Source organism: Podarcis cretensis (genome assembly GCF_951804945.1).
Source record: "Podarcis cretensis genome assembly, chromosome: 6".
In the NCBI taxonomy this organism is placed as follows: Eukaryota; Metazoa; Chordata; class Lepidosauria; order Squamata; family Lacertidae; genus Podarcis; species Podarcis cretensis.
The window spans coordinates 54,858,600-54,874,353 of record NC_137175.1 but is presented as its reverse complement, the minus strand read 5'-3'; the positions used below and the strand labels follow the sequence as shown (position 1 = coordinate 54,874,353).

The 15,754-nt window shown below is 42.1% G+C and overlaps 1 protein-coding gene and 1 long non-coding RNA gene across 3 annotated transcripts in view; one reads left to right on the top strand and one right to left on the bottom strand.

Moving 5' to 3' along the window:
* MKNK1 (MAPK interacting serine/threonine kinase 1) overlaps positions 1-12,829 on the top strand; it is a 42,232-nt gene extending 29,403 nt beyond the window's left edge. For both annotated transcript variants that reach the window (XM_079980463.1, XM_079980462.1), the window contains exons 8-13: positions 5,931-5,986; positions 6,083-6,178; positions 8,697-8,891; positions 9,262-9,426; positions 9,901-9,944; positions 10,242-12,829. In XM_079980463.1, coding sequence (XP_079836589.1) covers positions 5,931-5,986; positions 6,083-6,178; positions 8,697-8,891; positions 9,262-9,426; positions 9,901-9,944; positions 10,242-10,470 — 785 coding nt within the window. In that variant the 3' untranslated portion in view covers positions 10,471-12,829. The remainder of the gene's footprint in view (positions 1-5,930; positions 5,987-6,082; positions 6,179-8,696; positions 8,892-9,261; positions 9,427-9,900; positions 9,945-10,241) is intronic.
* LOC307218341 lies at positions 143-5,924 on the bottom strand. The gene is made up of 3 exons (XR_013839923.1): positions 4,766-5,924; positions 3,328-4,588; positions 143-1,704 (listed from the first exon to the last, which is right to left on the bottom strand). It is a non-coding gene; the product is annotated as an uncharacterized lncRNA (long non-coding RNA).
* Positions 12,830-15,754: the final 2,925 nt, after the last annotated feature.

Here is a 15,754-nt window from a genome sequence, read left to right as displayed (position 1 = left end):
GTAATGCTCTCCCGTAATTCCCATAATTCATCTCACATAGATCCTGTAATCTCCCGTAATTTATCTCACATAGATCCAATAGTCGAGCGGCCGTCGCCATCTTATTCAGTTCCGATGAAATACATTCTAAATGTCCGTTTGTTAATTTTCTCCGACCCGTTGTATCATAAATCAGCCTTTCCAGGAGGATTATCGCCCTTTTGAATTTACGATCCAAACCTAATACCAAATCAGTGGCTCATCCTCCCTAAGACTACAGATCTTACAACTGCTTCTTTCGAACTCGGGGGTGATTTATGGGTACAGCGGGCGAGGCAGCATCTTCCCACCCCCTGGGAAGACGAGGGAGACTGATTTACTCCCCATAATCAGCCTCTAATTACCCCGTGCGAGCCGGGTAGATGGTATTGTTGGCCATCTTCCAAGGCGCCCCTAGCGGCCCCTGACAGAGGGCCTTCTCAGTAGTGGCACCTGCCCTGTGGAACGCCCTCCCTTCAAATGTGAAGGAATTAAGCAGCTATCTTATCCTTAAAAGACATCTAAAAGCAACCCTGTTTAAAGAAGTTTTTAATATTTAATGCTGTATTGTTTTTAACGCTCGATTGGAAGCCGCCCAGAGTGGCTGGGGAAACTCAGCCAGATGGGCGGAGTATAAATAATAAATTATTATTATTATGCATTTTTTTTCTTTTAAGAAATCTGACATTACGTCACAAATGAGCAGCTGTTAATTTCCAGGCAAGCAGTTTAATTTCAGAGAAACTGGTGTGAGAAACAATCTCCAGCCAGACATTCATGCCAGAAATTTTAATTTTGCTCTTTTAGATCTCCAGAATATTCTTTTTATGCTAAATTAAAAGTTAAAAGCCAAGTAAAAGCTATAAGAAAGATTGAGGGAGTTTTCTTACTCATAATTTGATTAAAAACTGATGTAACTACTTTCGTATGTTGTTTTCTGGTACCACCATTGCAACAGCTTACCAGTGTGCTTTGAAGGTGGCAGAATTCCATTTGAGGGCTTAGAATTGGAGGGGCTTGAGTGGCTAGTCTGCTAGAGAAATTGATTTGTGGAAATAGCATTGCTGAGTTGAATAGCTTGACTTGAGATGGAGAAAGTGAAAACAAATACTGAAGCAGAGATGTTTTGTTTAGAGTGGCTAAGGACTGAAGCTTGGAGTCAAACACAAGTTGGGCGGACTTGAGGTGAAAACAGAAGATGAAGCTATTGGTTATAATCTGCACTGAATAATCGTTAGTAATGACTTAATGAGGTGTAACAGGGCTATGAGAACATCCTTTGTTTCTTGAAGTAAATAGAGGGGGGATGTCTGCCTGCCTACGCAAAATAACTTTGTATTATTAGCTTCTATCTGAAACCACTGAGAGGTCACTGGCATTTTGGCACTGGTGTGTGTGTGTGCGTGCTATCCTCAGAATGTTGATGACATATAGCTCTAGTTCTCCTTTCTATTTGACTCCAGGGGAGCAGTGGAAGTCCTAAATCAGTGCATGATATCTTTAAACGCTCTGGGCTGACCTAAACACCACAGAGGGTTTAACTTGGTGGTGACAACCAGGAAGGAGTCCCAAGGTCACGAGGAATGACTCGGTGACAATGCTGGTCCAGTGTGTGGCAGCTGTGAAAACAGAGAAATTTATGTTAGGGACCATTAGGAAATGGATTGAAAATAAAGCTGCCAGTGTCTTCCGGGTTGGCGCCATCGCCGAATGGCGGACTCCCTCCGAACTCTGGAGGGAGCCTGCTCGGCAGGGGCTGGGTTCTACCGCGCCGGCGACGCGGGGACCCTCAAAAACCATGGGCGCTGAAACCCATGGGCATGGTGACTCTGGCACCGTTTGCGTCCCCCCCGACCCGCGAAGGAGCCTTTTTAAAGGCTGCGGAGCGGGTGACGGGGGGGTGCTGTGAGTCCTCCGCTTCCCCTGCCGAGCGAAGCCGCATGCCATTCGACGGAGAGCGCTGACTTCTTCCATTGAAAATTTGGACTTTAAAAGAATAACCCGTGAGTAATTGGAACTTGGATTAAAAATGGGGAAAAATTCTTTTTAAATTCGGAGCGAGCGGGGGAGGTGCAAAAAGGAGTCAGCCTCCCCCCTGTTGTAGAGGAGCTAAAGCAAAGGATTTGACAACTAAGATCGAGTGCAACCTTTTTTTGATAAAATTATTAACTTCGCGATGGAAAATTATAAGACTGGGCTGGAGGAGAAAAGTGGAATGTGAATTAAAATGCAACTCCCCCCCCCCCGAAACCCCGGGAGCGATCCGTAAGAGCGCCGGGAGAGGAGAAATAGAGGTTTTGACAGCTGTCAAAGGAGCTGTCAAAGCGGAAGAACAAAAAGAGAACTTTGTTACGAGGACTTTGCTGGTCACATTTGTTACAAATTGGATATAAATTGTTTAAAACAAGGAATAATAAGTTACTTTGACTGTTGGGTGTGATCGGGAAGGAAACTGAGCTACTATAATCCCTCTAGAGGAGCTGTGGGACACTACAAGTATTGTTGGCATCGAATTTGAATAGGACTTTTTATCTCCTGGGAAACTGCAGAAATGGAACACTATTTTGTCTACAGAGGTCTACACACTAAAGGAGACAATAGATTTATCTATTGAAGAATGGAAGGGACTTGACGTAATGTTTTGTTCCTGAATAACAAAGCCTCTGCAGAGGAATTAGAAGCTTTTTGGAATTAGAACATTTGTGCAGGAGAGCAGGAAAAAAAAAAAAGAGGAGGAGAGAGAACAACAAGAATAACAAGAACTGGACAAAGTTGGAAGATAGACTCCTTCCAAGATTGGACATGTGAAATCAAAGATGACCAAAAGACGGCAAAGACTAATAAAAAGACGGCAAAGCGGACTGGTGAAGGACTGTGGTTTAGATGTGGGAGCTCCAGGATGACAGTAGATATTGACGGACATTGGGAACGCAACCGGGAAAGGGGGGAGGGAAATTTGGAATCCAAAGGGTGTTAAATTACATTTTATTCTTTTTTCTATTTTTCTGTTTATTTTAATCTGTATTGCATATTAAAGAGGGGAACTTGTGGAAGGGAACAGGTCGATTTTAGGGGATGGGAAAATATTTTTTAAATTGGGTCAATGATAAATAATTTTAAAATTTGGGGTAAGAATTTGTTGAATCTATTTGAAAGAATTGGAATACAAGAGGGGGAGGGGAGGGGAAGTCCTGGAAGGATGCCAATGAAAATTAGGTTTTAAATTTGGATGTTTTTCTTTTTCTGTTATATTTGAAAATCTTTAATAAATATTATTTTTTTAAAAAAAGAAAATAAAGCTGCCAGTACTATATTATATTATGTGAACCTGTGGTGAAGCCACTTGGAGTGCATTGTATAGTTCTGAATGAATACTGCAGAGCTGGAAAGGGTTCAGGAGAGGGCAACCAAGATGATAAAAGGGTTTCAGCAACTCACCTATAAGGAAATATTACAGTGTTTGGTGCATTATCGTTTAGGGGAAAAAGTTGACTATGGGGGAGAGATGATATGCATAAGATCAGGTCTGATGTGAAGAAAGTGGGCAGAGAGGTGTTTTTCTGTCTCATAAGATCCCGGGGCCACCCAAGGAAGCTGAATGTTGGAGAATTCAAGAAAGACAAAAGGAAGTATTGCACACCACATGCAATTAAACTGTGGAATTAGCTACCACAAGATGCCGTGATAGCCACTGATTCAGACAGCTTTGAAAGAGGATTGGACAAATTCATGAAGGATAAGACTTCCAGTGGTTCTGTACAACCTCCAGAATTGGAGGCAGTGTGCCTCTGAGTACCACTTGCTGGGGTCATGAGCAGGAGAGGGCTGTTGCCCCTGTGTCTTGGTTGCAGCCTTCCCACAGGCATCTTGTTGTCCACTGTGAGAACAGAGTGTTGCACTACATGCTCCTTTGGCCTGATCCAGCAGCCTCTTCTTATGTTCTTACGTTCTCATCCAGCAAGTTGAAGCTTAATCTTCAGACTGAAGCTCCATCCAGATGAGATGGAGGTGGAAATACTGTGAAGCCAATCTGGAAGAAAGTGTTTGACACGTTCTAGATATTTGAGGGAACTGTGTTTAGTCTGCAAAAAGAGCAAAGAGTCTTAGGGTACCTTAAAGACTAACAGATTCCATACGACGTAAGCTTTTGTGAACTAGACAGAAGGGTGGCTGTGGCCAGGGGCACTTCTGCTCATCTTCAACTGGTGTATCAACTGCAGCTTTTCCTAGAAAACGCTGACCTTGCCACAGTTACACATTCATTGGTTGCTTTGAAATTAGACATACACTTTTTGGGTTTGCCTTTCGAAAGGGTCCAGAAATTTCATTTGAAACAAAATGTTATTGGGAGTTCAGTCCTATTAAAGGATTGCACTAATAGGAGTCTTAAAAACAGCCAGGGTTGCAGGGAGGAAGCACAGGTCCCATATCATTGCCCTAAATGGTTTTAGACTCGGATGTTTGAGGGATTGTGTACATTATTCCACACTGAGGTCATTAAAAGAGGCTTTCTCCCATACCTCTGCTGTATTGGATCTTCTCATTAGGAGCATTCAGAGTACGGAATTCACTGTTCCAGGCAGTGGCGTAGCGTGGGGGGTGCAGGGGGGGCCGGCCGCACCGGGCGCAACATCTGGGGGTTAGGGTTAGGGGGCGCAAATCCACGGGTTAGGGGGTGCAAATCCATGGATTAGGGGGCGCAAATTACTTGCCTTGCCCCGGGTGCTGACAACCCACGCTACGCCACTGGTTCCAGGCATGCTTCTTCACTTCTTTCAGCATGTAGAGATAGCCGGTTAAAAAGATTACATTTCAATATTTTATGGTGCTGTTCAATGTTTTGTAGTTTTATTGTGTTTTATTCTTAAATCGATACTAAGCCATAGAGAGGCTGTGATTTCAGTGGAAGATGTAGGGTATAAATATTTTATATAAACCAAATAGGGAGCTAGGAGTAGTATGAATGCTTGCTGATCGCGAATTCTGTGGCTTGCTTCTTTTTAAACTGTCCATGGAGCTTGCTGCTCACTAGAGGAGAGAAATGGCAAGAGCAGTGATGCCCTGCAAAAGACTTTACACGCAGAGCTGTTAAAATTATGTTTTGGGAAAGAAGCCATGCAGTGGGAATACGTGTTTCTGGAATCATCTACTCCCATTTCTCTTGATTTTTGTCATTTAGTTTATGGTTCCACTGTGTACTATTAACATCTTTATTAAACAATAGCATGCACAATATTAAACAGGAAACTGAAGCAATTGTTGCAGTTTAGCACTTAATCATTTTGCTGTTTAAAATTATAGAAATCTCAGAAGGGGAGAGAGGCTTGTTTTTCATCACCTTGCTGCAGTAGAATGCTTGTTTTTTTTTTTCTTGCTGCTATTTAGATGTAAGATACTGTATTAGTGTTGTGCAGAAAGTTCCAAAATAAACTTTTTTTTTTCAGTACGTATTTTTCTTAAACATCTGAACAGTGCTACATACTTTATACAATATGAGGATTTCCTGTGGCGGGTTCAAGCCTCCCAGCAAAAGCCCCTTTCTATTTAATTTAGTGTCATGAAAACTACTGCAGCGTGGCTCTTTTCCATGCTGCTTGGAAATGTCAGAAGCCTCTGGTCACATGGAAGGAGATGATGCCCTGTCCTCATCTTACATTGCCACTGCCCTTCTCAGAAATATGATCAGTGCTGGCAGGGGAAGGAGGCATGGCGTGGGTTCCATCCCCATGTGACTGTGGCCATTTAGGGCTGCTCAATCTGGTTGACTGTACCCTAGTATCCTGGTTGGGTACACAGTGCAGCTTGCAACCTGCTTGATTACAGCTTCAGCCTGTATGTTAACACCAAGAAGCAAATACCGTTCTTTTCTTTTAAGTTTGACACAACTCACTTCTTATTGTTTTATATGTTAGGTATTGCTCACCGAGACCTAAAACCTGAAAACATATTGTGCGAATCTCCCAGTAAGGTACATCCTTCTTTTGTGATACTCTTTTGGTTGTTGTTAGGTGGGTTTCAGGGTTGAGTGAATTAGTTTCTGGTTTTTCTCCTTCCCTCGTTTCAGGTGTCGCCAGTGAGAATTTGTGACTTTGACCTTGGAAGTGGGGTGAAACTCAACAGCGCATGTACTCCAATCACTACTCCTGAGTTGACCACTCCAGTATGTAGACTACTATGTATTAGCTATACACTTGAAATGCAGGGAGAAGGATGGGCATCTTATCTGCGACACTTAATCTTTTGTGCCTCAGAGTTGCACAAATGTGCATAGTAATCAAGTTGCAGTTCAGTAGTATTGCCAAAGGTGGAACTTCAGACATGTTAGTTGAGTGTACTCCAGTCTCTTGCAGATATCATATGGTTGGTGCCCCGACAACTTCATATTTTTTAAAGGGCACTCAAAGTAAACTAGTCTTTTGCAGGGCAAATGTTCTTAAGTTATGTGAAGTGTGTATAGCAGACCTCACCCAACCTTCAAATCTGCATGCTCAATTTTTGCAGCTAAAGGAGACAATTTCCTACATAGTAATATTGCTCCAGCCCTAGTTCTAGTATGTATGATGTTGCACAAAGTCTGACTTCAAAGAGGTGCTTGAGAGGTGTCTTACATGTGTTTCCTCTCTCCCTCTCCCTCCAATCTCTGCAAAGAAATGTAACATCACATTCATGAGATCTGCTTCCAGTTTATGGGACCAAACTGCCACCCAGCCATTTGCGTGAGGGCCTCTGGGTCACAAGACTGGCGTATGTGGCTGGTAGCATGCAAAAATGACACATTGTGGGGAAGGACTTAAATGCTGCATAGAAGAATAGGAAGCTGCAAAAGTCAGACTTTTGGCCTATCTAGCTCAGTCTTGCCCTCACAAGAAGTAGCCAACAATGGTGCCCCTCCAGATGCTGTTGGACTACAACATCCATCATACTTGATCTTTAGTCGCGGTGGCCAAGGCTCATGGGAATTGTAGTTCAATAACATCTGGAAGGCACTGTGTTGGCTACCCCTGGTCTGCACTCACTGGCAGCAGTTCTCCAGAATTCAGGATGGAGACTTTTTGCAGTCTCACCTGGTGATGCCAGGGATCAAATTTGCATATGTAACCCGTGTGCTGTACCATGGAGACTATGGCTCTTCCTCAAGCCAACGCTCAGGGCTGTATTTAATTGGTAGACATGGGCATGTGGGAAGTTTCTGCTGCAGCATAACACAGTTTTACTGGAGGCAAGTTAACTAATCATTAACATTATATTGATAATGCTAATATTTCACCATCCTTTTAGGGGAATATTGATTTTAAGGGTTTAAGAGAACCAGCTGCAAAATGAACGTGTTTGATCTGAAAGGCATTAACTTCGTTAGTATTAAATAATATATGTGTTAATATAGCACCACCAATGTGTTGGGTGTTTTAACAAAAAGAAAGGCCTTGAGGAACTTGCAATCTAAAGTTTGATATGGGATAAAATAGAGGGAAAGGGAGAAAGTTATAAATTTGGGTAAACATGGGGGGCAGTGAATATGCATTCAATTACATTTCAGCTTATGGCTTCACAGCATCAGTGGTATTGAATGAGAGAGAGAGAGAGAGAGAGAGAGAGAGAGAGAGAGAGAACGAGCAAGCTGTTCCAGACATAATGGGCATGAAAGAAGAATGAGTGGAATGATTTAAGGGAGCAGGAAACCTGAAAAAAATGTAGAATTGCGGAAGCAAATATATACACGCTTCATATTTGCAAGTCCAAAGTATTGCAAGAATGAATTATGTCACCACATTAACAATTTCTTACTGTGCAGAAATAGTCTAAAATTGTGCTTTTTCAAATACCAATGTAATGTGAAATAATTGTATTCACACTTTTGTACACTGCCCTGGAATCTGTTGATAAAGGGCAGTTAAGCAATATTTGTAATGAATAATTACTGAAATAGCTAAGAATTAAAATCCTTCATGATATCATTTGCTTCTGCATAAGTCTTGCTGTTGCCCAGCAACTGTTTGGTATTTTATTGCCAGAGTTGTGGGTGGCAAACCAGCAATCTCATGCTTATTTGCAAGGAGTGTGAAATTTGCAATGAGTGAAAATCATTGGTTTTAAACGTGTTGGCTTGGTATTGTGTTATGAGTGTGAATTAGACTTACACTACAGATTTGTTCCTGGTGTTTCAGAGTCTGCATTTGCCTGCCTTGGAGTGAATGATTTGCAGTAGGTTGAATTTCCAGATTGTTAACCATCTGCATCTGTGGTAAAGTAGGTGGTTAACAAGGCAAGTACTGAGTACTTAGTTCCCTCCTGACCACTATCCTAGCATCCACCTATCACCTGGCCATTATCTTGCCTTGGATTTCCTCAACCATGTGTTCAAAAGTATCAGTAGAAGAACTCCCTGCACTGGGTTTATACTCTGCCAGCTTTGTATGAAAAGGTTGGATATTCAAAGAGCCATGAGGTTTCAACAGTTTTGTGAAAAATAATAATCTGATGTGGTAACATTAAAAAAAAAATGTATTAAAATGGTCTAAAAACAGCAACCACCAAGCAGAGGAGCATCTATTGACCAGTATGTTTTAGATGCTCCTTTGAAAACAAAAGTCCTGGGGCAGTTAGCAGAAGTTTCTCTGTCACTTTCATTTGGCTTGGTTTTGGTTTTTGTCTTAACTCTCTCATATGTGCTTTGCTAGTGTGGTTCTGCAGAGTACATGGCCCCCGAGGTGGTGGAAGTCTTCACAGAAGAAGCCACATTCTACGACAAGCGCTGTGATTTGTGGAGCTTGGGTGTGATCTTGTATATCATGCTCAGCGGGTACCCGCCGTTTGTGGGGAACTGTGGCGCAGACTGTGGCTGGGACAGGGGAGAAGCCTGCAAAACTTGCCAGGTAACTAGAGGAGTATGTTGGGTATGTGTGGAGGAAGGTAGCAGCAATTTCCACCCCTGCACATCTTCAGAAGTGATTTGATTGGAGAACGGCTATATGTTGTTGCCCTCGAGACATGCAGAGTTCCATTCTAAAGCTGTGTTAGCGAATACTGTTTGCTGCCCATAACTCCTTTGTCGCAAAGGGGTGGGATATGGATTCAATTAATAAAGACTAGTGATGCTAGTCTTCCATCAAAATTCAGGAATATAGGACTGTAAGGGTTTTAAGGTGACGGGTCATTCTGTAAAAGGTTGGAAATTACAGTTTTAAGTCAACTTCTGTCAACATAGTATATTTATGTGTGTGTGTGTGTGTGTGTTTATTCCAGAGCAAGCTGTTTGAGAGTATCCAGGAAGGCAAGTATGAGTTTCCGGAAAAGGACTGGTCTCATATTTCCAGTGATGCTAAGGATCTCATCTCAAAGTTACTGGTCCGGGATGCCAAGGAGAGGCTTAGTGCCGCTCAGGTGCTGCAGCATCCATGGGTACAAGGTGTAAGTACAGTGGTGCCTTTCAACATTTATTTATATAGCATCAGTAATAAGCACAGGTTTCTGCACAGGATATATCTTTGTCATGTACTAGGCTATAAAAGTGAATAGTGGTTGAGCCTTGAGCCATGTGGCTCATGTTTTTCATTAGCAGCTGCTAGTAATGGCCTAAATTATTTCCATGCATCCTCAATATCTCCACCGTAGCCTGAACAGGGATTTTAGCGAGAGACTAATTCTACGTTCAATTTAGGAAGAGTCAGGTTCTCCTTATGTTGATATGGGCAAAATGCAAAGTCTTATGTATTTTGTTCTTGTGATCTCTCTATTTCTATGTTCATTGCCTGTATCTGACTATCTAATTCCCCTGAAATTTAATCTGTTTATAAATGGTCATTCCACATAGTGAACTCCGTAAGGATCCATTTTTCTGCTAAGGCTCCTCAACTAATCTTGTATCATTTCCATTATGTGCAGCATGCTTCTGAAAGAGGACTGCCTACGCCACAGGTCCTCCAAAGGTAACCTTTTCCTGAGCTTCTCACACAACTAGATGAAAGGGTGGTTGTCGGGTGGATCCAATCGAATCAGGGGAGTTTAGGGACAAAGTAGTGGGCTGCATTAGTCAGAAGAGCTCTTTGCCAAGAGCACGTGACTTCCATTGTCTGAAGGACTACCGCTTACTGTGATTCTTACTTTATTTGGAAATTAATCAGAGAACTTAACTTAGTTATGTATAAGAGAGGCAGTGAAGAGACAACCTGTGCCTTTCTGCCAGCTTTAAGGTCTCAACTGAATTTTTCCTTCCCCACCTACAGGAACAGCAGCACGAAAGAGCTGACTCTCTTTGCAGCTGAGGCCATTGCCCTGAACCGTCAGCTCTCCCAGCACGAGAATCAGCTCAGTGAAGAGCAAGAGAGCATCACCCAGGCCCTCTGCTCCATGAAGCTTTCTCCCCCCTCCAAATCCCGCCTTGCCAAACGCAGAGCCATGGCTCAGGCCACGAAAAGCAGTGACTTCCAGCCTGCCCCTCATGCAGCCCTTTGATGTACATTTCCTGCTTGCCAGAGTTGGGGGTCAGCTTTTGTATGGTCATTTTAAAGAACTCATGGGTGCATCAGTGTTTTAAAAAGACTTTTTTCCCAACAAAGTTTATGATGAAGTCGATTTAAGGGACTATTTCGTTGGGATTTTATTTTTATTTTTTAATGAATGTGTTGAATTATATGATGTTCTTAAATGGCATTGCTGCTGTGTTACTGACATAACAAACCACATAGGGCAATGTTTGCACACAGTGTTCTGTAACCAGAAGATAAATCCCTGCCACCAGCCCTGTGAATAGTGGAAATAGGGCTTGGAGTTCACAGGCTCTTGAATGAACTTACAATAGTTGCACAACACCAGATCTCTACCTGCAGTCACCAAATAATTATGTGGACCATCCTTTAGGAAGCTTTGCTTATCTGCATTTTTAGCTTTCTTTGCTATAAGTTCTGAGTTTGAACTAAATGTACAAACTACTTACCTTTGGTGGTCACTTTCTGTAGTACTTGTAACTTATTAGGGGCCTTGTACTTGCCTGGATGTCTGTCCATGTGACATTCAGAAGGTTCAAAACATGTTTATTTCATGCAGAGATAATATCATCAGAATTGGGTCATTTCCACCATCACATCAAAATAACGTTTTGACCTGTTACAGGTTACATCTTAAAAACTGTTGTCAAAAATGAATTTTGAAACCAGCCCTCGGGATGTAAATACTTCCTATCCTTAGTAACACCTTCCTTCCTGTTTCGTTGTGATCTACTTCCAGGTGATCTACTTTTGCAATTGCTTGAAGCGATGGGTTTAATTCTTTATAAACCATTTCCGCAAGGAATGTACCTTTTCATTATGACCTACAGAAAAGATCAAATTGTTACTACCCCTGTGTGAGCACCACTGCAAAGCTTCCTGTGGTGGTGATCTACACAGAAGTGGGAATGTCTGAAAGCTTGTAATCATGTGCACTCTAGTGGCATGTAGCACCGTGGCAGTGCACTGCTTGTGACAGGTGTTAGTAGTGATGTCAAAGCTTCTATGTGCAGTGCCACCACTAGGAAGAGCTTCCTTCACAGTGCCCGCATCATGACCGTAATTTGGACTGGTCCTGATTTGGGGAGTGATGAGGTATTCCCCTAGCTCCTTGCTTAGATATTTCTCCTGGCTGGCTAAACTAATCCCATGATTGTTTGCTTCAAATGAGCTTTGTGTTGTAGCATGCTCTAATTTTAAACTTCGTCATCTTCCATTTTTGCATAATTGTTTTCACCATCTCCAACCACCTTAGAAGCACTTAATTGTTTGCTTGGACAGTGGTCCTTCAGGTTAGCAATGTAATTTCTAAGTGCAATTTTGGTGAAAAGTCTTTTTTTAGCAAGCAGAAAGATATACCATTGAGATGGGTAAACCAACATGGGGCTGCCCTTAATTTGGGTCATGGTGGGTTCTCAGTGTTGAAATATACATTCCATACTTATTTAAGGATATATAGTTGAAGGTGGAGCAGGGGAGTCTGCAGGGTTTGTATATGCCATTTTTTGTAGCACACATTTTCTCATGGTCATCTGTGACTTCTTAGCCAGCTGTTGCTCTGTCTGCATCCCTTCCCATATTATCTCAAGACAATTTGTTTGGAATAGGCTTGGATCATCTCAAGCCTTTCAGGCTCCAGTGCAATGAGCTTTTGAGTGGGTTTGTGGCAATATAAGTGATGGGAGTAACATCAGATTGTTTTTTAAATTAAGTATACCACTGAGGATTAAGTTCGTGGTTTGAAAATCACCTGTGGTTCCACAGTAGTCTTATTTTAACACAAAGCTAGTGACTTCATCTTCAGGAACTTAAGAAGCCTTGCTTTATTGGAAGTGCTAAGGCTGTTCACCTCAGGAAATTCAAGAAGATTATTTAAATTTGCTTGTAGTTGCTGAAAATTTAGGCCAGTGAATTGTGAAAAGTGGGAAGGATCTAACTTTTAAAGGATCAGTGTTCATGTTGAAGAAGCAGGAGATGGAACAAAGTCAACATGCTAGAAGGATCTGAATCACAGTTATCCTAACTCAGCCTGCCTATCTTCACGTTTTGCCTTTAAATAAAAGTTATGTATTTATATGCTTTTATTATTACTGCACATGAAGAATGCCTACACTTAAGGTCTTTTATACATTGTACCATTGGTGAAGGTTATTAATTATATTATTATATACTGTGGTTTTTAAATGTACTTTAGGCTGTTACAGTTTTAACGTGCTCCATAGCTAATGGTTTTTAAAAGGCATTGGAAAACTCAGGAAGAAATCTCCCTATGTATGTGACACATTAATTAATAGCGTACTGAGAATTAAACTTACCTCATCTCTAAACTGGGTTGCTGTGGTTTGTTTCCTTTTTACTATTTGAATTAATCTACAGATCCCCTTTTCTCAAACTGGATGTAACGTTGCAGCCCTATACAGAAGTATGCCCCATTTAGTTCAGTGGAGCTTAATCCTAGGTGTAGAAACGTTGCCTTAGAAATGCAGAGATTCTCTCACAGTAGAGTAGAGGTCTAAACAAAGGGAATAATACCTCCTCACAAGCAGCCCAAGGAGCACTGAACATGCTAAGTGACAACCTGGAACCATGGGCCATTTGGAAAAGAAAAATGGAAAACTCTGCGAGTGAATTGACCTCCTTGGACCCCTTATATTTTAAACTATCCTGAAGCATGTTGTGGCTGGCTGGCCAGAAGCTTGAGCAACAGGAAGTAAGGATACACTGCAACACTTTGCTGCTGTTTCTGTTAGTTTCAAACACTATTTTCAGCCCTGCAGATGAAATTAATAACTTGATTATATATTACTTTCTTCTTGCCTAACTCACCCACTAAAACATTTCTTGCTGTGTGAGAGAGAGGGAAAGCAAGTGCAAATAATCCAACAAATAAATATTGGAGTTTGTATTCCTGCAGTGCAAGAATTCTGCAGTGTGTCTGCATGGGTTCTTTACTATCGGTATTCTTAAACTGGATAATTCATCCTTTAGCTTAAACAAAGCTCTAAGAAAACTCCCTTTCCTCCTCTCCCCTATTGCTGGTATAAAAATAATCTATTGACCTTAGACCCATGTGGGTATATTTCCCCCAGAGACACTAATTTTGTGTATGATCATTAGAAAAGGGGCTGTTTTGCAAATTAGTTTTTTTAGAAAAGATCTGCCTATTTAATTCTCAAGGCTTTTCTTTTGGACCATTGCTGTAGTAAGGCACAAAACATCTTTGGTTTCTTTAGGAACCTGCTACCATGGCAACTGAAGGCTTGACAATTCTGAAGAAGCATATGTTGGTGCCCACTCTCAGAGCTTCCATTTTACTGCTTACTATTTCATTTATTCCTTTCATTTATTATTTGCTACTAATCCAATAATAGAGACACTGCAGTTTTGGGTATATGATTAAGAAGGCTCAGCCTTAGAAATGAGTAGCCTTCCATCTCTTGGCATTACCTCTTCTGCCAATAGGAGCAACAACACAACAATAAATTATTCACAGATGACAGAGCAATCTTGAGTGGGGTCAAGGACCACAGCATCCACAACCCTGCTGACCAGGACAGAAGAGGCAGTGTTTACTTTTTTGCTGCACCAGCTTCCAGGCTAGCAGCAAAAGCGTGTGGATCAACCTAGGATCTAGCATAGGGTATCTCAAACTTGGGCCTCCAGCTGATTTTGGTCTACAATTCCTATCATGCCTGACCCACTGGTCCTACTAGCTAGGGATGATGGGAGTTGTAGTCCAAAAACAACTGGAGACCCAAGTTTGGGAAACCCTGATCTAGCAGATCTATGGCCAGCCCTGCTCTACCCCCCTCACGACACATTTCAGGATCTACCACCAGCAACGTCACTTCCTGTGCCACACTTCTGTAGTGGGATCTCAGGGACGTCCACTGAACCCCTCCAGCAGCATGGACCTATTGTTTTAACAATAGATTGCCTTATGCAGTGGCAGGATTTAAACACTCTTAGGAGCCTGAGGGGATAATAGGAGAGCCTCCTTATTTAATGCAATTTGGAGGATTTGATTTGCAACAAAAATCATGAATTTCAATGGACTCCTTTGAAATTGTTAGAATGAATTTTTTTAAATGCTGATGCTTATTCTGTCTGAATAATTCTGAGTTTATAATACACACACCTGCTGCTTTGGGGAGCAGGAGAGTTGCACACCAGTGATAACCACTTTATCTGGTACTTGCTCAGTATTGGATTGGTGTAAAAGTAGTAAGCATGTATTTATGGTACTTGCTAAGGTGGAAAGGGGAGAAGGAAGCCTGGAGTGTTCTTGTCTACACAGTGGAAGTTTGACTGCATGATCATTGGGTCACACTGAGTGGTGGACCTTGGTGGGGTTTATTTTCCCTACCACTGCAGCTTGTAGCAAGAGTTGTTGAGTTTTGCTTTGCTTTTTTAATCTTGTAAAAGGCATTCTTGAACTTTAGCTATGGGGAAGGCTTGTAGCTCAGTGGAAGAGCATCTGCTTTGCATACAGGGAATTCCAGGTTTAATCTCTGGCATCTTCAGGTAGTCATTACTGAAGTAGATGGACCAATTGATCTGATTCAGTATAACAGTGTTGTCTTTATCAAGCTAGACTAGATGGACGAAGGGTTTGCTTCAGTATAAGGCAGCTTCCTATATCATATCAAGCCTCTTTCTCAAATTCCAATACCCTCAAGTATTGCAGCACTTCACAAGTCTATGTGTTTTTCTGTCCATGAGTTCATGGCTGCATGGCGAACCATTGGAGTAAAGTAATCATGGGTCTACAGGTTAAAAACACAGGGGAAATGGTTAACCACATCCTCATAACCATGGATCACCTGCTGATTTCAACCTCTTCTATTTTTCTCACAAAGAGAACCAACGGTTTTACGCATTTGCAATGTAAAGTATGCCTTGGTCCTCAGGCATTATTACATTTAACCAGTTCAGCTGAGAACAATATACACCCAAATATGGAATGTAAGGGCACTTCGTTGATACAGTACTGTGAAGAACATGCATAGTAAAGGTAAAGGTACCCCTGCCCGTACGGGCCAGTCTTGCCAGACTCTAGGGTTGTGCGCTCATCTCCCTCTAGAGGCCGGGAGCCAGCGCTGTCCGCAGGGTCACGTGGCCAGCGTGACAAGCTGCATCTGGCGAGCCAGCGCAGCACACAGAACGCTGTTTACCTTCCCGCTGGTAAGCGGTCCCTATTTATCTACTTGCACCCGGGGGTGCTTTCGAACTGCTAGGTTGGCAGGTGCTGG